The sequence below is a fragment of the Henckelia pumila genome, chromosome 1 (genome assembly GCF_033568475.1).
Source record: "Henckelia pumila isolate YLH828 chromosome 1, ASM3356847v2, whole genome shotgun sequence".
In the NCBI taxonomy this organism is placed as follows: domain Eukaryota; kingdom Viridiplantae; phylum Streptophyta; class Magnoliopsida; order Lamiales; family Gesneriaceae; genus Henckelia; species Henckelia pumila.
This window is the reverse complement of record NC_133120.1, coordinates 64,973,570-64,996,085: the sequence shown is the minus strand read 5'-3', so window position 1 is coordinate 64,996,085 and position 22,516 is coordinate 64,973,570. Positions and strand designations below refer to the sequence as shown.

The 22,516-nt window shown below is 34.8% G+C and overlaps 1 protein-coding gene across 1 annotated transcript; it reads left to right on the top strand.

Annotated features, from left to right (window-relative positions):
* The first annotated feature begins 12,962 nt into the window (after window positions 1-12,962).
* On the top strand, window positions 12,963-13,819 carry LOC140863860 (uncharacterized). Its single transcript, XM_073267615.1, has 2 exons — window positions 12,963-13,178; window positions 13,532-13,819. The coding sequence occupies exons 1-2, from the start codon at window positions 12,963-12,965 to the stop codon at window positions 13,817-13,819; spliced, it is 504 nt and encodes a 167-aa protein (XP_073123716.1).
* Window positions 13,820-22,516: the final 8,697 nt, after the last annotated feature.

The window sequence follows — 22,516 nt, the reverse complement described above, 5'->3', positions numbered from 1 at the left end:
GTACGCTAACCAAAACTTATTGGTTCTTGCAGGCACTATCAGTGATACCTAGGGAATCATGGGGTGATGTTGCTAGACGCTCTTACCATGATTCGATGGGTAAGTCGGAAATTGTTGTTCCGAGTCACAAGGAGTTGTGAGCCCACGGCTAGCTGTATCCCTGAACCATTGAGGGTCACACAAGTAATGGATTACTAAACCCCGTTGAGATAGTTAAATTTAAAGAGTTAAATTTAATGAAAGAGAAGTTGGACTTCTTAACTAAAGGGAGTGGAATTTCCTAAAATGACATAGGGATGGACATTTTTGGAAATCACTGAATTCGGATTCAGAAAAATTATCTTGACTTTAAAAGGTGAAGAAATGGTTTCTGTGCACATTGGTAAAATCGGTTTATCAATCGGAGTCATGATGAATTTTATATTAATTTCTATAATAACGGGCTTGGCTTGTTGGGCTTAAGTGATTGATTGTGGGCCCTAAGGAGTTAGTGTCCTAATACAATTATAACTTAATCCAGTCTAGAAATTTTATATATATATATATATATGTGTGTGTGTGTGTGTGTGTGTGTGTGTGTAGGTTTCGAAAATCACAATTTTTTGATCAAGCAATTTTCGAAAATCACACTTTATATTATAAGGGGAATTTCGAATTCTCCTCTTCCCCTTTTGAGAAAATTCGGTTTGTGATTTTTTCGAAAAGCCACTTTTTGAATTGACAGATCAAATCTGTTTATTCTCTACGATAAACATCTGATTGATTTCTAGTGCAATCAATCAAAGGGTTTCTGTTTTCTATTCGTGGACCTGATTCCGGAGATTGATCGAGCGAGTCATCGGTTCCCGGGATTTACAACAAGAGCAGATTAAATCTGTTGGAGTCCACTAATCAAGCCATTGCTTGAAGAGGTAAAAATATTTAATTGTGATTTTTTATTTTTACTTGCAAGATTTTAATCATTTGGATTTGATACCCACGATATGGAATCGTTCCATATTGCAAAATAAAATTTTTAAACTTTCGCTGCTCCGGGTATCACATCCGTGTGATCAGAGAACGCATGTTCCAACAAACACCTCTGACAACAATTCCTACAGAAAATCCAGAATCAAAAGTTGAAAAACCTACTGATGAGAATATTGATGAGAACAGTGAGGTAAATGAAGCTGGAAAGAATGTTCCAAGCAGAATTCAGAAAAATCACCCAACCTCACAGGTCATTGGAGATGTGCATGGAGACTTGCAAACTCGAAGGAAAGAGAAAGTGGATTATCGAAAGATGACAGGTTTGTTGTGCATGAGTTCTACATATTTTCAGGTAAGATTCTCTTGTTTCGTGTCAAATATTGAACCCAAAAAGGTTGAAGAGTCTTTAAAAGATGAAGGCCGTAAAACGTATACTAAAATATGTGGCTGGAACTTTGAATTTGGGTTTGTGGTACACTAAAGAAACCAATTTGAACCTGGTAGGATTTAGTGATGCTGATTGGGCTGGGGATTTAGATAAGAGAAAGAGCACTTCGGGAGGATGTTTCTACTTGGGGAATAACTTAGTGTCATGGTATAGTAAGAAACAAAATTGTGTATCACTGTCTACTGTCGAGCCTGAGTATGTTGTTGTTGGTAGTTGTTGCTCTCAACTCCTTTGGATGAATCAAATGCTAAATGATTATGGTGTTAAGAGTGATACTCCAATTGTGTACTGTGATAATTTTAGTGCCATTGATATATCCAAAAATCCAGTACAACACTCTCGAACCAAACACATTGACATTAGACATCACTTCATTCGAGATTTGGTCGAGAAAAGCATGATCTTAATTGAGTTTGTTGGAACTAATAACCAATTAGCTGATATATTCACAAAAGCTTTGGATTTCGAGAGATTTTTCGGTCTAAGGAAGTCTCCCAGTATGTGTGCATTATAGACAGAACCGAGATGTTGTCAGGAGTGTTGCCAACACCCTGTGACAACACCTTTTCATGCATGTGCATTTTTAGGATCTTAGGCATACTGCATTCATGCATTCATTATGTTTTGTGATGTGTTTGATACTTTGTAACTATTGACTAGTTTTCACTCAGGATTCTTTGCAAAATATTTTACAGTTTAATTCGGATAAATTGAAGAAGAATTCTGACTGAGTAACGAAGTAGTGGAGGGACGTTCGTGTATTCCATGATCTTGTCCCAAATGAAAAGTTACTTTGCAAAATCAGAATATCAAAAGAACAAGGATGACTAAGCTTGAATTGAGTCAATCATCAAATTTTATTGATAATCAGAAGCAAATGAAAAAGCTACCTAAAGGGGTCCATTTGAAGATCGTTCCTTTAGTGTGCATGCCACCAATTCTGCAAAAATAATGAATTGGATATAATAATTTTTTTTCCAGAATCCTGAAGTGTTGCTGGGAGATGTTGCCAACATCGTGGAGAACACCTCACTTGTCAACATATTTTTGTGCATAAAATTGCATTTTATTTTTATGTCACACTCTGTTTTTAGACATAATTAGGGCATGCATATTTGTGAATATATTTGGCCGAAAGGTTACAAATTCTGATCAAATAAAAATTTCGATTTTTGCCCTATCCTCTGAATTTTTGAATTTGAATGTGATTGGATTTTGTTACAGTGGTGTTATATTCTGATGAGGAGTTAAATTTGGAAATATTTGGGGAAATATTTGGGCCTAGATTATCGGTGGAAATCAAAGAGATTTATTGCCTAATTAAATCGGATTTGTTACCGTTTTCCGAATAGTTACCGTTGGGGATTTTTTTACCGTTGGGGCCTACTAAGAATCCGAGTTAGAATAGGAAAATATTTGGTGTGTTATATATTTGTGTTCTTATCTATTTACGGAAATCTTTTATTTCCTTGCTTCGTATCGCACCTTTGTATTCTCTGTACTCCCTGTTTTCAAATTGCTCTAAATTACTCTGTGTTCACTCTCTCATATACCAATGGCAGGAAAGGGTTTTGATTCACATGATATTTGTTCTGAGATGGGATATACGGAAGATGCTACGGAAGGTGTCACAGCACCTACATCACCACACCCCATGGTTGAGCAAGCAATCATTCCCGTTGCCGAGGAACCTGTGCCTATGGACTCCATCGCTCCAGGAGAGCCTGGCAATGCCATCAATGTGGAGAATTTACCAGACATGAGCGTGCTGAACAAGGTGTTTCCCACGAAACCCTTAACTCGCCGATCAAAGAGACAAGCTGGATACAACCCAGATTACACTGCTTCAAAAAGATTCCGTGGGAAGGGTCAACCATCAAGACCATCTCTGGTGGACACTGAATTTACCTCTGGGGATGAAAGCTCCAATGAAGACTTTAAGTTGGTACATCGAAAAAGGGGAAAGGCGAGTGCCATGGAACCCTCTGTCCCAACCATCCCCGTTCCGTTTGAATCTGAGGAAAAATCAAACGGGAGTTCATCTTCTGATGATGAATCCACTGAATCAGATGCTGCTGCTGCTACTGCTGTTCAGAAAGATGCTTCTGCATCCATTCCTGTTCGTGAGGAACCATCATCTACTGTTCCTCCTGTTCTGTCTGATGAAGAGGAGATGTCGATAGCCCAGTTCATGGCTAAAATGAAGAAGTCTAAAGGTAAGAAGTCTTCATCCACTGCTACTACTCCTGTTCCAGAATCTGAGGATGAACCAGACGAGGAGATGCTCGTAGAATTTGCTGACAACCACCCTCAACCTTCTGATATTTCCAGCTCTGATTCGAGTGAAGATTCAGATGCTGAGAAGGAGTTGGAAAAAGTGTCCGATTCTGATGACTCTGAAGAAGAAGAGGAAAGTGTTGCCGACACCCTGGACAACACCTTAGGTGAAGAATACCAGGCAAACTCGTCCTATTCATCTGCTTTTTATTCCAAGGAGATTGCTGATTGTTGGGAGAAGTATGCTGATCGTGAGTTCTTGGAAGAACACAACATTGATGTGGAAAGCTACAAAGCTCAGAACATGGTGAGATTTTTTGAGGAAAGGAACATACTCTCTACAGTTACTACTGCTGGTCCTTATTTCAGAGAACTTGTGCGTGAGTTCTACTGTAATCTCATTGAAGCTGTGAAGGATCCAAGATACATGAAGTATGGGAAAGTTTATGTGCGTGGACAGATTTTCTCTTTCAGTCCTGCCATTATAAATGGATTTCTCCAGACACCTGCCTCTGATGATGCTGCTCTGCCTACCATGGATGAGATGACATCTTTCATCACTGGAGGACATGTTACTGTTTTCCCAGCTCATCTTAAGAAGCTGCCAGCAACCAAGCTCAATTCTTTGTACTCTGTTCTCCACAAAACTATTGTGAAGACTTGGACTCAATCCGGAAATTCTACTGTGGTTACCAAGCATGAAGCCCCTGTCTTGTATGCTATTGGTACTGGAATTGAATTCAACTATGGCCGAATCGTGTTTGACACAGTCATGGCCTTTGCAGATTGTGCTCAACCTACATTCAAGCTGCCTTATCCATCACTCATCTATTCTATGCTGCTGTCTCAAGAGATTGAGAAGGATGATGATGAAGTACTTATTGAGCCTGGGGAGTTGCTAAAGATCGCACTTGCATTACTCAAAGGAAATAGGAAGATAGACCTTCCATGGTCTGAGTCAGCTGATGTCATAGGTATTGTGGCAGGTGTTGCCAACACCCCCTCTGCCACTGCTGTTTTTGTACCCCCTTCTGCTGCTCATGATGTTGATCCTGCATTCATTCAAGCTCAATTGGTGCATGCTGAGCAGAAGATTGCACAAGCAAAGGCTGACCTAGCCTATTACGAAGGGTTAAAGGCTCACTATGAGTCTCTTTTAAGTGAAGATGGCCCTTCTGAACAAAAAAGGGGAGAAGAAAATGAAACAGAAGAAGCTGAATCCGAGAGCAATCAATTTTAATCTTAGTTTTAGTTTTATTTTTTGTTTTGCTATTTTAGTTTGATTTTTTTTTGTTTAATTGTTTAGTATTTTTTTCTCTGATCCTAATCAAAACTATCTTTATGTAGTGTTAACTCTGATATAATTTCTTGTTTTTGTTTCTCCTTGCTCTTATGATTTCTGATTTAAGGTGTCATTGCTAGATGTTGCCAACATCTCGCGACAACACCTCTGGATATACTTAGGGGGAGAATCTATTAAGGGAGAGTTTTGATTAAGGGGGAGTTTTAGTTGATCTGTTTGTGAGTTAAATGTGTTTTGTCCAGAAAAGTAAAAAGGGGGAGATTGAAAGGAATATTTTATTCCTTAAAATCATCCTATTTTGAAAAGAATTTATTTAATATCTTTTACCTTTCTTGGACATGAAGTAATTTTATATAAGTTATTTATTTCCTTGAATAACTTGATTTAAGATATGATTAAGTTTATCATAATATTTATTATCTTATCTCTAATGATTTAATTTCGTTATTATGTGTATTTGACTTGATCAAAAAGGAACAAGATCTAGAATCCTATGTCTACAAGGAAATAACTACAAGGAAGGATTCTAGACTATATATTGAAGGAAGGAGACCGATTAAAAGAGAGAACGATATAGTTTCAAAATACGCACGTTGAGAAAGAATTGAAGATATTCTGAAGTTAGTATCGGTCGTGGTTGCTTGAAGCCGTAAAGAACACTCGAAGATTGTTGATCGAAGAAGTGTGCTACTCACGTGTTTTGGCTTCAAGATTTTTCTCCTTACTTTGTTTTCGTTATTCTATTTTATATAGAATGTTTTAGGAGAACTTTTACTATTTATTTTCTCACTCGTTTTGAGAAATTGAATTTTACAATAATCACTAGTGTTAGGGTTTGTAAAACTCTTTGAAAGTTTTTTAGTGAGGTTTTGCCCTGAGGCGCTGTAAGAGTATTTTATACTCTTGCTTAAATCATTTGAGTCTATTTATTTGGTTGCTTGTTTATTTTATTTACGCTTTAATTATATTCCGCTGCAAATTACTCAAGGTATTATTGTAGGTGTTGTCAAACACCTTGTGACTTCACCTCAAACTGTTTATGTGCAACCCTAATTCCCTTACACTAACTATTCATTTCATGAAAATTAACAACATTAGCTTTTCAAATTTTAATTTTTCGTTCACAATTCCAATGTTTCTGATTATTCATGTACATATATGTGAGTCCGACTTACTTACTTCCTTTTTTTTTTTAATTAATTGACTATATATACATCTAGCTATTCTTTTATATATCTTCAATCTATAATTGCTAATTCTATCTAAAATGACATTCAAAATTGGACTCAAACGACACTATGAATTAAGTTGGGGTTGCTTTGTTGCATGGTTGCCTAACAAGGATGAGAAGGCGAGAGTCTATGGAGTCATGTTTTTGGAAACATATCTTGATATGAATAATTTTACGAAACTAATTTGACGCCACAATCTATGCATATATGTATCGGCCGATCCAGTCGATTCTATCCCATTCGGGATCTGCAAGTGACCGGGTCCGTTGGATTACCCTTGGGGGTAGCAATCCCAAGGGCAGCATCAAAGTTTCCATATCGGCCACTCGTTAAGGATTTTCATGTTCTTATACGAGCTCCTCCATATATCGACAATTGTTTATCGCAAACCTCTCAACACATTTAAGCTACTTAATTAGATCATGAAAACACACTTTAAGGTCATGGTTCAACAATTCAATTCGCAAACATTGTTATCAAATATCGATCATATTTTAAGTTTAAAGAAATTTAGAAACAAATGAGCGTACATGACTAAACACTTGTTGTTTTACGAAAAATTATATAGTTAGTGATAATGGTATAACTCAAATATTTTAAACTGTACAACAATTCAAGCGCTACATATTTCGATTGTTCTCTTAGTAGGGATAATTACTAGACTCCAACAATATCTTTCTCAATAATTGAAGTCTTTACAATCCATATGAATCAAACACGTGATCTTTATTTTTTATACCAACTGTAAGACCGAAAAGTACTTGTCATAGTACCAAAAACTATAATAGGTGATAGTGTATAACTCAAATATTTTAAATCATACGTCAATCAAAGTGCAACATTTAAATTTCTCTTTCAGTAGGGGCAAACCCCAGCAAAGCAAAAACAAACTATTTCAAAAAAATTAAAAAGTTACTTCCATCTAGACGAACGGTTGAGACACACAAAATAACTTGCTCAGAACAAAGTATGAAACTCGTGTTTAATTTTCAATTTATGTATCTTTTATATTAGCGTTATTTTTAGGATATGTAAGCAGTAGAATAAAAATAAAGACACATGGATTTTAACATAGTTCGGTCGAAAGACCTACATCTATGGGCCACGTCTAAATATCAAATGAATCCACTAAAATTGAATATGTTACATCACGTAAGGACTTATTCAATAACAAAAATACTTCCTCTTTTTATGACGTCTCTATGACGAACACTTTCAGCAGATTCACTTGGAGAGCACCACTCGTCTTTGATTCCGCTCTCTTCGAACTCCCTTGGATGCGGAGGACTGTTCTCTCTCGAGAACGTCACCTCCCTCTCCCGAGAAATGTATCACAACCTTCACTTGTAAGTCTGTACCACGATCAAGCTTGTACTCTTAACTCAGAATGAATTTTCGTGATATTTTTCTCAGCTTGTCTCACAGGATGTTGGGACACTTAGTAGAAAAAACATGTTTTTTTTTCTTCAGAATTCGTCTCACACCCTCAATGATGTATTATGCTCATAATATAGTTGAAAATTTGTCATATATCTCATCAGTCTGTTTCAAGAGATAGATTCAACAGATTTTATCTTCATGCTTATCAATATCAAATATATATCCCCTTGATACTCTTGATAACTTGCTCCATATACTTGGACACGTTCTCAGCAATTATACATACTAATGCAGATAATAGATTGTTATAAAGATTAGTATAAACATAAGGTTATCTTCTAATCAAATATCATATGATAATATCAAGATAACAATATTTATCATCAGCAAATAATTATTATCAATCCAAACAAATCAAAACACCTAACTAATCTAGATAATATATATCGACAGACCAAAATAATTAAAACAAACCAATTAAAATTTAGGTCTAGTAATATCCTCTTTTGGCTTGTTTTGAGCACAACTATATAAACAACCATCAAATACTCACTCCCCCTTTGTGTCTAAACAAACAAAATAACACCATAAAAAACATAGTAACATGAACCATCACATATCTCTAAAATCTCCCCCTTTATATGAGATAACCTTTCAAATTACACATCTCCTCTTCAATATGTGATCTTCTTGCAATAATTTTTCAATACAAAAATTGACCGAAATCAAGTGAGAATAGAGAAAACAAAAATTATTAGATCCAAACAAGTTTCCATAACAAAAGAACAAAAGTTACACCACATGCAAAACCAAAGTTTAATTTATCACGCAGATAAGAAAATTTCTCCAACCTTCCTTCCAAAACATGCAGCAGTAGATTATTTAGCTGACAAAATTCAATTAGAACAAAAAAATTTTGGGGTAAGTTACTAACAAAAACTTAAGCATATATATGCCACAAAAATATTTAGGTGTGCCAAAAAAAATCAATTCAGGCTTACATCTTTATACTTTTTAACTTCTAACTCTCATTAAGAATAGATGTAGTGACCCGCTCCGTGATCACCTACTAATCAGAAACTTAAGCATGCAATTAATCTTAAATAGAAAATCAAAATCTGAGTTACTGCGGAAACTTAAACAATCTACAATCTGACATTAGACAACTTAAATTAATACAACCATATCGAATAATAATAAATATCGAATAAAATCTTAATCTAGAAACCTCTGTGACCCCTGCTACCAAGCCCTGGTCACCGACCAATCACTGATCTCGCTCCAGGTCCACCTGTGAACCTGCCCCCATCGAGTGGGGTGTTCGAGATAAAAGCAGGGACATGAGCGCTAACGCTCAGTATGTAAATATCGAATATACAAGTCTATATGATGCATGCAAATGAAATATGAATGCTCTGGATAAATTGGGATCATATCTGGAAAAGCATGTTCAGAACATAGGTGACTCCAGTATTTTTCACGATGCTCTAAAGATTCAGGGGGTGCCACACATACTGAACCCGATCTTGGACATAGAATTGTCCTGGATAAACCGCACACGCTGCCCCGTTGGTCCAGTGGGTGTCACACGGTACCCGATCGTACAATAAAAACAACCCTAGGGTTGAGCGACCCTAGAAAAAATGACTATCTCGAAAGGACAACAACTCAACATGGTATGCAAATGCCGCATACAAATCGTGAACAATATATCATGCATATCATGACAAATAATAATGAAACACATAAACATGTATATTCAGTTGGCTATCTCAGTCTGTACTTACGTACCTCTAAAAAAGCAGTCTTATGATCATCACTCTAGGATCCAAGCCTACAATTCAATATTTTGGAAACATGAAGTTAGGTTCATATAATGCTGGAAATATCAAGAACTACTATCTCAGTCCTGATCCTTGATTCCACTTAATCCACAGAAATACTATTTATGGTTCATATAATGCTGGAAACAGTAAATCATGCTCCCATGGAATTCATGTAATCAAATACTGAAATCAATCTCATGCGAAATCAATAAATCAAACAGACTCAATCTACCCCGCTCACTAACTTCTATCTCATTCCAAGAAATTTATGCTCTGATACCACCTAATATGGGGACCCGAGTGCTAATCTTCTATATTAGACTAATCATTCTTTATAGCTTAATTAATCAAGATAATTAAAAGAATTTTTTTTAAAAGTGAACAGTGTCTCGCTCGAGCGAGCACAACACTACCCGAACATTAAAATAACACTCGCTGGAACGGCAACAAGTTGCGCTCGAGCGAGAACAGTTCTGTCTCGAAGTATTAAGTGCGCATTTCAATCTGATCTTGCACAATAAAAGCTTCAAAAGATATCACATCTATTATTCTTCAAAAGGTACTACACAACGCAAGCAAATCTAGCCATTATCCTTCAAAACAACACAACTAAATACATGACATGATACAAGTGTAGTAGCATTCTATTTTCAATTCAAAGATTGATAGCAACTCTACTTCGTAACCCGAGTCTCCATTTCTATTTCACAATCTTGAGCTATCCAAGTCGTCTCTGACTCGCTCCTACCCCACATGTTACCATGTACATATACAAAACAAAGAAACAGACGGATAACTCCGGTGAGAATAATATTCTCAGTACAAGCAACATATACATGCAATATAAAACTCATGATGCATGTGTATATCAACAATTATCAAATCTGATGTCAAGAGAATCTTGGTTCTTCTTTTGGGATCCCAGAGAAAAGACCTCACAACATAGCCATAGACTCTCCCACTCGAGGTGGTGTCGAGTATCTCAATCCCCTGACTTTGGCGCAACTATAATGAATAATCTAGCTCTAGGAGTACATCTAATTCCCATGCCACTCGATTATAGTCCCCCAAACGTCTTTTGCAATCTAGGTCGTTCCGCCTTCTATGCTTATCCGGTTATGGCTCAAGATGGATGCACAAGATGCATAATTCTATAATCAAGGCAATTATGAATCATGCTAATCAAGCAAGACAATCAAACACATAATTCAAACAAGAACAATCAATCATACAAGTATGTGGTTTTAGAAAACTCAAGAATCTCATCTTTCTTGAGTAATATTTCCCATCTTAGTTGATGTCAACTCATACCTTTAGATCTTGGTTCTATAGTGCTCCAAATCTGGAAAAATTACATCAACAAACACATATCAAAATCTGCTCAATCACACATCAACCTTATAAACTAACAATCAATACAACCTTGAGAAATTCTTGACCGATTCGAATTCTGAATTCCCGAGTTCGTCACCCTTCAATACAAATATAAAAATGAAGTACAAATAAGCTACATACATCAGCTTCCAACTCAATAAAAAATCAGCTCAATCTATTGCTCAAAACTCAATCAATTCTTGAACCGACAGAGTAACGGCTAGAAACCAGCGAACCAAACTTCAAATATATCAATCATATCTATCAATATAATTCATAATCTCCACATATCAGCTAGAATATCACCAAAACCAGCAACATCAGAAGTATCCCATTTCAAAAATAATGCAAAAAATCACAACAAAATCAAACGCCAATATTTTTCCGATCCGTCTTGGAATATATAATCACTACTAGCTTAAGAACATATATATCCAACAAAATTCTGATTCCATCAACATCTCAAAATTGAAACATGGTAGAAATTAATAAAACTTACATCAAAACTTAGCCTTAGATGCGGTGATTGTGAATATATGTTCAATTCTGAATTCTACCGGTCGGATCGTGAAAATCGAGCTTCAAAGTGAACAAAAATGGTTGAGAATCTGAAATGGGGAAGAAGACTCGGTTCTTGGCTGATAAATCTGATGAAAATACATATAATACGAGATTATAAAAAGTGACCCACTCAAATATAGGTATTTTCCCTTTGGTCCCTGAAATCTTCCATATTTGCAATTTAGTCTTTGGTAAAATTCCAGCTTCTAATTCAATCCTATTATTTATAAATCTTGTAATTCAAATCTTAATCCCGTAAATTCTAAAATTAAATGTTTTCGGGGCTTTACACATATAATATCCAAAGACAGAGTATCTGTGGATCCCAAGAAAGTGGAAATAGTTATGGATTGGCCCAAACCAAAAACTATAACTGAAGTACGAAGCTTTCTAGGTTTGGCTGGCTATTATCGAAAATTTGTGGAAGGTTTTTTCTCGATTTCCATACCTCTCACCAAACTCACACAAAAGAATACTAAATTCAACTGGGATGAATTGTGTGAAAAGAGCTTTGAAATTTTGAAGCAAAAGCTGGCATCTACATCAGTATTTATACTACCGGCTGAAGGCAAGGATTTTATCATCTATAGCGATATGTCTAAGGGAGGATTGGAATTCGTACTCATGCAATATTGAAGAGTAATTGCTTATGCTTCAAGACAACTAAAGCCGTATGAGCAAAGTTGCCCACGCATGACCTCAAACTAGCCGCAGTGGTCTTTGCACTAAACATTTGGAGACATTATCTTTACGGTACAAAGTGTGAAATATTTACTAATAATAAAAGTCTCAAATACTTGTTTACTCAAAAAGAGTTGAATATGAGACAGATAAGGTGGATTGAGCTATTGAAAGATTACGACTTGACGATAATCTACCACCATGGAAAAGCAAACAAGGTAGCTGATGCTCTAAGTCGGAAGAACATGGGTAAGGTAATCCTAGCCTCACTCTCAGCACAACCATGTCTTCGAGAAATAGTCAAGCTGAATCAGAACCAAGATCCTTCTCTGAGGAAACTCAAGGATCAATTCAAAGAAGGAAAGACACCGAATCTCCAAATAGATCAAAATAAAGTCTCGTGGATGAAAGGACGGTTGTGTGTACCCAACATTGACAACCTTCGTTAGGAAGTAATGTCCGAATCACATAAATCAAAATTTTCAGTCCATCCCGGAAGTACCAAAATGTATAGAGACCTAAAAGGAAATTTTTGGTGGAATGAAATGAAAAAGGATGTTGCCGAGTTTGTTACTAGATGTCAGGTCTGTTAGCAAGTCAAAGCCGAACATCAACGACCTGGAGGATTACTTCAGCCCCTGAAAATCCCGAAATGGAAATGAGAGAAATTTATATGGATTTTGTAGTAGGATTACCCAAGTCAAGGCAAAGTCATGATGGGATATGGGTAATTGTGGACATACTTACAAATACAGCGCACTTCCTACCGTTGCACATGAACTAAAACCTGGATAAGATAGCTACCCTATACATGGATAATATCGTAAGATTACATGGGGGTACCTGCTAGAATTTTTTCAGATAGGGACCCGAGGTTTGTGTCCCGATTTTGGAAAAGTTTTTAGGAAGTAATGGAAACCAAGGTTACTCTCAGTACAGCCTACCATCCTCAAACTGATGGCCAAACCGAAAGAACAATTCAAACCTTAGAAGATATGGTGAGAGCTTGTGCCCTGGACTTTAGTGGTAACTGGAGTGAACACTTGCCTTTAATTGAGTTCGCTTACAATAATAGTTACCACAACAGTATTGGAATGGCGCCATCGAAGCCTTGTATGGAAGAAAGTGTATTTCACCTTTGTATTGGGATGAAGTAGGAGAGAAAGCCATCACTAGACCTGAACTCGTCCAAACGACGGTAGAAAAAGTGGTTATCATCAAGGATAGGCTCAAAGCTGCTCAAGATCGACAAAAGAGTTGGGCTGATATGAAGAGACGACCGTTGGAATTTGAAATAGGCGAGAAGGCTTATGTCTAAGTCTCACCCATGAAGGGGATAATCCGATTCGGAAAAACTGGAAAATTAAACCCGAGATATGTCGGACCATTTGAAATTTTGGACAAAGTAGGGACATTGGCATATCGACTAGCATTACCACCGGATATGTCAAGGATTCACAATGTTTTCCATGTGTCACAGTTAAGAAAATACATCCCGGACCCAACTCATGTCCTTGAAATTGAACCCCTTGTAATCGAAGGGAATCTAAATGAAGAACTTAGGTATGAAGAGGTTCTTATTCGAATTGTAGATACAAAGGATCAAGTGCTAAGGAGACGGACCATCCCATACGTCAAAGTGCAGTGGTCTAATCAAGTCACGTGGGAACTCGAAGAGAAGATGCGGAAACAATATCCTTATCTTTTTGAAGGACAATTTAACTCAAGTTTCGAGGACGAAACTCTCAATAAGGAGGGTGGAATGTGAAGACTCAAATTTCAGCAGATCAAATTCAAAATTCAAGAGGTAATAATCAGCTGAAAGCCAAGATTGTAACAATAAAAAAGCCAAGAGTTGTAACAGCCAAAATAAAGGGGAATGATGGCTGTTAAGGGGATCTATTGGCCATGAATTGGAAGTCTTTCAGCTACCATTTTCCAGCCTATAAATAATGGATCAAGCTGATGGAAAAGCATGCAATTCGAGCACCACAATCCCACACAGCCATCTGCCATTTTCGAGCACCAAAAATGAGTGAAACTCTGCCCAAGTTCGAGATCCAGCAGTAGCCAAACTCTTTCATTTTCGAGCACAACTCGGTTCGTGTTTCAGAGAAGTTTTTTGCCCAAACTTCGAGCACTATATTTCCTCATTTTCGAGTTCCAGACTTCTGCCACTTTCAAGCATAAAGTTATTGTTCTAGTTACCATCTTCGGCAGGAGAAACGTGAAGCCAATTGCAAACCACTGTTCTCCTGTTATTTCGGAGCACAACAGAAATAGTTTGACAACAGCATTTCGAAACATCAAGGCTTTCCAAGAATCTCGAGAGTTTAGCATCATTTCGAACATAGTTCTGTAAATTTTCGAAGCAATCTTTCTGTCCTAATTCTGAAGGAGCTTTCTGCTCATGTTTGAGGCTTTTCACCAACATCAGTTCTTACACAATTCTATTAGAATCGAACACAGTAAGTGGGCTTTCATATTTCTGTTTCGTGATATAAGTCTTTACACTTATATACAAATCTTGTGTGAGTTTAAGTTTTTCTAAAATAAATTACATATGCTTTTGAAAATTCGATCGGCATGATACGTATATCCGTTTCATTTTGATATGCTATTTTGAATTCGTTGGCTATTCGTTATATTATTCGAAGCATGTTAGAGTTATTTGGATTGCACTGTTAAGAGTCGATTTAGAAATGGTTAAGAAATTTTTGATGATTTGATTTTATATGGCCCTGATGCGATGAGTTATAATAATCGTTTCTTTGGCCTCATCCCTTAGAGGAGTAACATATAGGGGACTAATCAGTAAACCACGATAAATGAGATAATTATCAATGCAATGTTTGCTTCGTATTTGTGTCAGATTCAGCATGCTTAATTTGTTTCGATATTATAATATGTACGTGTGTATATTTTGGTGTTTATCATGTCCGATCGATCCCCACTTGCTGAGTGTTTACCAAAACACTCACACCCTTACATTTCTCCTCAGATACCGAAGATCAGTTGGAAGAGGATGAGCAACATGCATTCTGGGGTTGGTGATCACGTTGTGGAGATATTATTAGTATATTTTGTGTTTTATTGTCGCTTCCGCTATTATCGTTTTTTTTTATTTTTTAAAAATGTTTTTGGTTATGTAAAAGACTGGTTGAAGGTTATTTTCTATACTATATGGCTTGTTGTTTTACGTTTCAAAATATTAAACAACGCCAATGACACATCTCGATCTCATAACGTGACAACTGATATTATATATGTCATTACACCACCCGAGTTCATGAGGCTCAATGTTTAAACAAAACAATTTATTATACCAAGATTAGATTTTGACTAGTCAGAAGGTCAGAAATGTACACATGTCAATTCACATAATCAATTTTAGATTTTTACGTTTTCCCCCCAATTAAAGTGTCCCTACCTAACTAGTCAGTATTAAGTAAATATCGTGTTTGGATCTATTTGTTGGAAAAAAAAAAAGAAAAAAAAAAAGCATTTTTTTGTTCCTGATTAGTTATTTTCCGAAAATTATTAAAAAGGTAGAGGTTGCATGTTATGTCAAATTTTGGGCTGCATGACACATGAGAATTAATAAATTGCATTGATCAAACATCACTCATTCGAAAAGGGTTTTGGATTATATTTGAAGGTATGGCTGTGATGGTGAGACAGGTCACATCTTCATAAGGAAGAGACATCTACAAACCCTAGCTGCGCCCTTGCTCCATCACTATCCTCCATTTCTAATTTTTTGGTTTGCATCCATTCGGAAGCCTTCTCTCTCGTTTTAACGGCTTTTTTTGTGGGACGATGTCATAGATATAGATCCGTGAATGGGTGGACCTGATCCATATTTACAGGTTAAATAAATATTTTTGAAATAGAAAATAATATTTTTCATGAGTCGGACTGAATCAAAAATCCATCTTACAAACTTGATCTGTAAGACGGTCCTACTTAAATTTGTGTTTTTTTTAATCTAAATATTTATTTAAATTACTTTATTCCTAGATTACATTAAAAAGAACATAATTTTAGATTTTTATAGATATGTATGCGTGTAATACTCTTATTTTTATATGAAACATAAAGTATAATGAAATAAAAATTAATATAAAATACTTGGTTTGGAAAAACTATCTCAACGTAATTACGGTTTACGTAAAATTTAGTACCTTTAACATTAAATTTTATATTTTTTATATAAATGCACACACCAACGACATAATATGAAATCAGTATTGTTCAAACTTCGGGTGTTACTTGGAATGATTCCTTTTTTTACAAGAAAATTTTAACATTTCATTGAAGAAGACTAATGTCTTTAGTTACAATATTGACTAGCCAAATTGAAAAGTAGACACCCAATAAAAAGAATTAGGGGAAGAAACAATAAATGTTGCTAGGAAATAACGTCCCTCTTTTATTATCATAACAATAAATAAAATATTTACATAGTCCTATATTTAATAACGTAACGATATTAAAATATTATGTATCTAAAGTCCAGAAGAAGTCTCATAGTTGGAACTCAACCAAAAGGCATCCAATTTCCCATCAAATTTTATAGATAGAATATCCATTTTAAAATAAGAAATTTATACACAAAATCTTGTGAGACGGTCTCACCGAATAACTGTTATGAGATGCATGGATCTTCGAACTGACTAAAGAAAAAACATTACTTTTTATGTCATATTTATTATTTTTTCTCTACTGATATAGACCAGTAGACCCATTTCACAAATATATTTCCGTAAAAACGTCTCAGAGATATACACAATCATACTAACAAATATATATACATATATATATATATATTGACAATAAGAACCACACTCACTGAATCCTTCCCATCCACAAATTTCCCTTTAATTTAATATTTGAAGGCGACTCTCCAAAGATAAACACTCTCCTTTTTTTTAATCTTTCGGACTTGGTTAGGTCCAAATCACATAAGAAAACAAGGCACTGTTTTTGCTAAAATATTATCCACTTTGGAGTTTTTAAATTGTCTACTCTAGACAAAGAAAGCGACTCCAACTTGAGATTACCTTTGGACTATTCCCATTTCTTTCCATACGTCCATGACACAATAAAAGACATGAAAAAAGATTTAATCTGATTCTTTTTAGTTTTATATCGTAAATTAATCACGAAATCAATCACCACCCTGGTCACTGGGTTCGTTCCTCGACAAACTTTGCAATTGCAAGTCGATTTGAGTCGAATCGAGCCGATTGATTATTTATTTGATGAGAATTAAGGTTTATCGACGCTTTAAAGACTTGAGATAATTCACTTTTTTCGCTGCAAACAAGATATATCGAAACTAATTTATCCGATAAATAAAATTTTTCAGGTGTGCGTGAATTTATATTTGAGATGGGCGAGTAGTCGCGGATATGTATTGGGTGGTACAATTGGGAAAATTACACCCCACAAGATACACGTGTGTGGTGAACATAATCATCAGGTTGATATATATAGGACCACAACTGCATATGCAATTCAATGTGTTAGGTGATAATAAAACATTAAAAGCATATATAAAAGTGTTGAATTTTATTTCGCTTCTCGTGCTCGTTCCACGTCCACTACAACTCAAATATAATTCTTAAAGTATTATAAATTCACAAATTAAATTCTATGAGATCGTTTTATAATGGGTCGAGTTAGTGAGACTGATTTTCTTTTTGTTCTGACCTATGAAAAGCAATGTTCTAAAAAGCGCTAGGTGGGCGGCAACCCACCGCCTAGCGCGGTCGTTTAGGCAGGGCCTAGACGGTTTTTTTTTTTAAAAAAAAAACCTAAATAATAAATAACTTGGAATATTCATGAGTTTACTATAAAATATAATTTTTATGTCATATGTTTTTTAGTTTTTGTACGAAACTCTTATAAAATTTTAATAATATTAATAACAACAACAACTACAACATAAATATTAATAGATATCAAGTCTTTATATGTAATATGAGATTTAATTTTTTGATTGACTTTATTTTCTGTGCTTCTTTTTTCTTTTTGTGTTTGTTTCTCGCTTCGCGTATCTCTTTTAGTTATGATTTTTAATTTTTTTTAATAAAAAATAGTAACCCCCTAGGCGGATTCTGTCAGCCTAGGCGGCTTGGGCGCCGCGTAGGCGGGAGATTAGGCGGGAAACGCCTAGAGGCATAGCCTAGCAAAAAAGCGAGGCAGTGGGGTCGTCAAGGCGGGTCTAGGCGGCGCCTTTTAGAACACTGATGAAAAGTATTACTTTTTAATGTATATATGGGTCGGGTCGACCAATCTCGTGTATATAGCTCCCTGAAACTGTTAAATTTAATATTTTTGTTGTCTAATATCGGTGTTTTTCTCAATGAGTTGTTGATCTAACACCAATATAAGACTCACATGTGTAATGACATGCATGTCAAAATTTCTGTTGGGATCAGGTGTATGTGTAGAGAGGTGAGAAGGGGTGAATACACACTTTAAAAGTTTTATTTGAAAAGAACGACCGGTCGAGTAGATGATACTTTACTTAACCAAATTTCTCAACTTTTGAAGTTATTTGAACAACTCATAAGTACGAAAATAGTTCAAGAACCTTCAATGAAATTTGTATACTAAAATCAGGAGTAGATCAACAAGATAGTGTAAAGTAAATAAGCTGGGAAAAGAACACAAGAGATATGGAATTCCAAAAGTTGAATCTTTCTACGTCTTCTCTTCTTCCACACATAAAGGAATTCACTAGAAGACTTTGGTTATTACAACATCTTGCAATACACTCACTTCAATATTAGGACTTATCCAATGCCTAACTCGAAAGTACTAGCTCCTAGTACACCACAAAATAAGATTACAGTTCTTATCAAACTGTCACAACTAAAACTTTGTTTGAATCTACAGATTCAAACTGTCAAACTCTTCTTCTCAAGCATTTTGTCTTGAGCGGTCGAGGAGTTTGAAGAACCCTTGATTGATCTTAGAAGATCTGATAACTTTCTTGATGTGAGCAAGATAGATAAAATGATTTTGAGTGCTCAAAAGAGATTGCTTAGCATATTCGATGCAAGAGATTCAAGTTTGAAAAGATACAGCTTTTGTATTTACCTTCTCTCCTCAAGAAATCTCTATTTATAGTGTCTTTTGCATGGAAAGATATAACGTTCATCTCAAGATCATTAATGAAAATATATTATTTATGTTATACTTTCTTGATGTTTAGTACGTTTCAATAAATGCGAGATTTGGCTTTTTTCAAATCAAGAAGGCAACAGTCGCAAAAAGCCTCTGATCACAAACTCAACAGTGAGCATTTCGGAAAAACATTATGATTTTCTTGATTCCTTGTTGGTTGTGCATTGACAAAGTACTTTTCTATAAACCAACAGACAACTCTGATAATGTTTTATCTTGGATCAAAAGACTTCCTTAAATACCATTGTGATATATATGCTTGAAATAGTAAACGGTCTAGGAGCTGTATTGACCAGGCGAGTGGATCTTGTTATGGTGGCTGGTCGAGTGACTTCTTGTGGTCAGGCGAGTGGTCTTCGGGGCAAACACTCGACAACCTATATATTTTACATGAAAAGCCAACAAGATCTACAACAATGATTTATTTTTTGTTATCACCAAAACATAGAGATTCAACAACTTCCATGCAATTGCTAAAAATTGAGTACTAATCTGACACCAACATAAGCTCACATGTGTAAATGACACGTCAATACTTCTGATAACAGATAACTGCAATTGCTAAAAATTGAGGAAACATAATAGCAATAACAACATTAATCATGTGGTAATTAAGTGACGAGAATCATTGAACAAGTGGTAGCTATTTAATTTTATTTTTAGTATATATGAACAAGTTATAATATATTAAGTGACGAGAATCATTGAACAAGTGGTAGCTATTTAATTTTATTTTTAGTATATATGAACAAGTTATAATATATATATATATATATATATATATATATATATATATATATATATAACTTAACAAACAGTTGAACATAATAATAGGACATGACTTAAACCAAATTAGGGCATCCCCAATGGCAGCCTCATGACAAATGGAAAAGAGCTCCTCCCATAGTGGGACGAGCTCTTTCCCTGTCAGAGCAAAGGGCGCTCTTGAATTTAAGAGTGCCCTTTGCTTCTCGATCCCTTTTTTTTATTTTTTATTGTTTAATATATATAAATATATTACTCTTATATATATATATATATATATATATATATTTATTGTTGTGTTTTGACCGTGTTTTTTCATTTGTTTTTTAGTTTTCATTTGTATTATAATTATTACTTTCATTTGTTTTTTGTGATTTTATTTTTTAAAATTGTGTGTATAGTCATTGTAATTTTGTTTATTTTTTTTATTAAACTAATTGTTTAATTTTTAAAAATAGATCAATGATAAAATACATCTAATAATAAAAATCTAAAAATTTTATAATTTTTAATTAATAACAATTATATTTTTAGTGAAAATTAAGTAAAACATAATAAAAATACATCATTTGTATGTATAAATATATAAAATTTATAAATTTATAGTTGCTATATTTGAATTGAGTGTGATGTCCATAAAAAAGTTGTTTGAGTTTTTTGTTATAGTGGAGGGTTAGATGAGATTTTTTTGTTTTTGACGTGGCAATGATGTGGCGGAGTGAGAAGTATGAAAAATCTCATGTTGAGGTTTTTCTACTGTGGATGCCCTTATGTCGCATCGATTTTTCTCGTCATGTAAGGAAATTGTTTTCAACATACTTGCTCTCAAATACTGGCTTCTCGTGACCAACTAATTAATTGTAGTGATTCTATCCAGATCACCTATTAACTAGAGTGTTTAAGCATGCAACAATAATAATTAGAATACTTAATCAGAGTTACTAACAACTTAGCGGAAAACAACCAGAATACAAATATATACCAAAAAGAAACTTAATCTAGAATTCACGGATGACCCTCGTTACCAAGCCCTGGTCACCGACCAACCACTGATCTCGCTCCTGGTCCACCTACAAACATTTTCCCATATAATGGGGTGTCAAACAAATACAACAATATGGACGTGAGCGAATACACACAGAACGTAAAACACGAGTATACAAACCTAGTATGATCCATGAAAATGATTGGATACTGGCTAACAAGATATATGCTCTGTTTGGGCGCCAATAAGTATGTAGTACCATGTTGGGTCAACTCCGCTGGGTTAGGGATGACAACGGGACGGGTTCGGGCGGGTTTGGGCAAATCCGAGACCCGTCCCATCCCGTCCCGTGAACCAGACGGGTCCAATCCGGGTCAGACCCGTTGGACACGCCAAATTTCATATAATTTAAATTTTATTAAATAAAAAATTTAAATAAGTTAAAAAAATTAACAAAAAATCATTAAATTTATTTTTCAAATTTGTATTAATAATATTTAGGACAAAAAATATTCTCACAAATAAATGTATCATTTTTTATTTAATTAATAATTAATAACAAAAGAAAAATTATAATAATACATTTTCATATTAAAAATATCTTAATATATTAAAATCATTTCAATACAAAAATATTATAAACTCAAATTATGAATTAATAAATTATTGATATTTAATATAAAAAATATAATTATATATTATTAACATATATACAAATACAGTTTTGATCTCACGCACCCTTGAAATTTTAATTGTAGAGTCGCCTCAAAAATGCGGATCCAACGATATATCATATGATACAAATTTCAATCTCAGTAGACGAAAATGTGAAGATGACCGAAAATTACACATTTCAACTAATTTCCGGTCATCTTCACATTTTCGACCACCGAGATTGAAATTTATATCATATGATATATGACCGCTAAATTCGGTATCAACTAGCAAGTGCACTAGGTCAAGTGATAGTAAGTAGATAATGAGTCTAAATATCGATCTCACAGGGACTGTTGTCAACTCTCAAGATTTAATTATTTAATTTAATCTAGATAAAAATAATGAAAAAGGATGCAATGAATTAAACAAAAATTTAATCACTAAAAATAATAAGAATTAAAATAGCTGAAAGATAAATATAATTAAATTGAGACAACCAAGGCACACGCAGGTACCGAACAAATCATGTAACATGCAGCCGATTCAGGACTCAGATTTAATCTTAAATTACGGTGAATTTTCCTAACTTGTTTAAAGGTTTATTTATAGAACAATTAAACCTATTCAAATACTGACGGATTAATTTTCATAATTCTAATGAAATTCAAATGCATTATGAACTGTGAGAATTCAGTTAACACCTAAAGCCGCACGATGAAATCGAATACTATTTCTAGCCAATTTTACCTCGTGTTAATTATTAGAGTGATCGAAATCAATTCTTCCTCTGTCGACTTAGAATGGATTAACATGCAAGCAAATAGTTAATCGGGCTATTCACAAGACAAATATAAATATAAT

Coding starts and splice junctions, on each gene's coding strand:
- LOC140863860 (XM_073267615.1), top strand. CDS start 12,963: ATGGAAACCAAGGTTACTCTCAGTACAGCCTACCATCCTCAAACTGAT. Junction 13,179..13,531: donor AGCCTTGTATGGAAGAAAGT/GTATTTCACCTT, acceptor CATGTGTCACAG/TTAAGAAAATACATCCCGGA.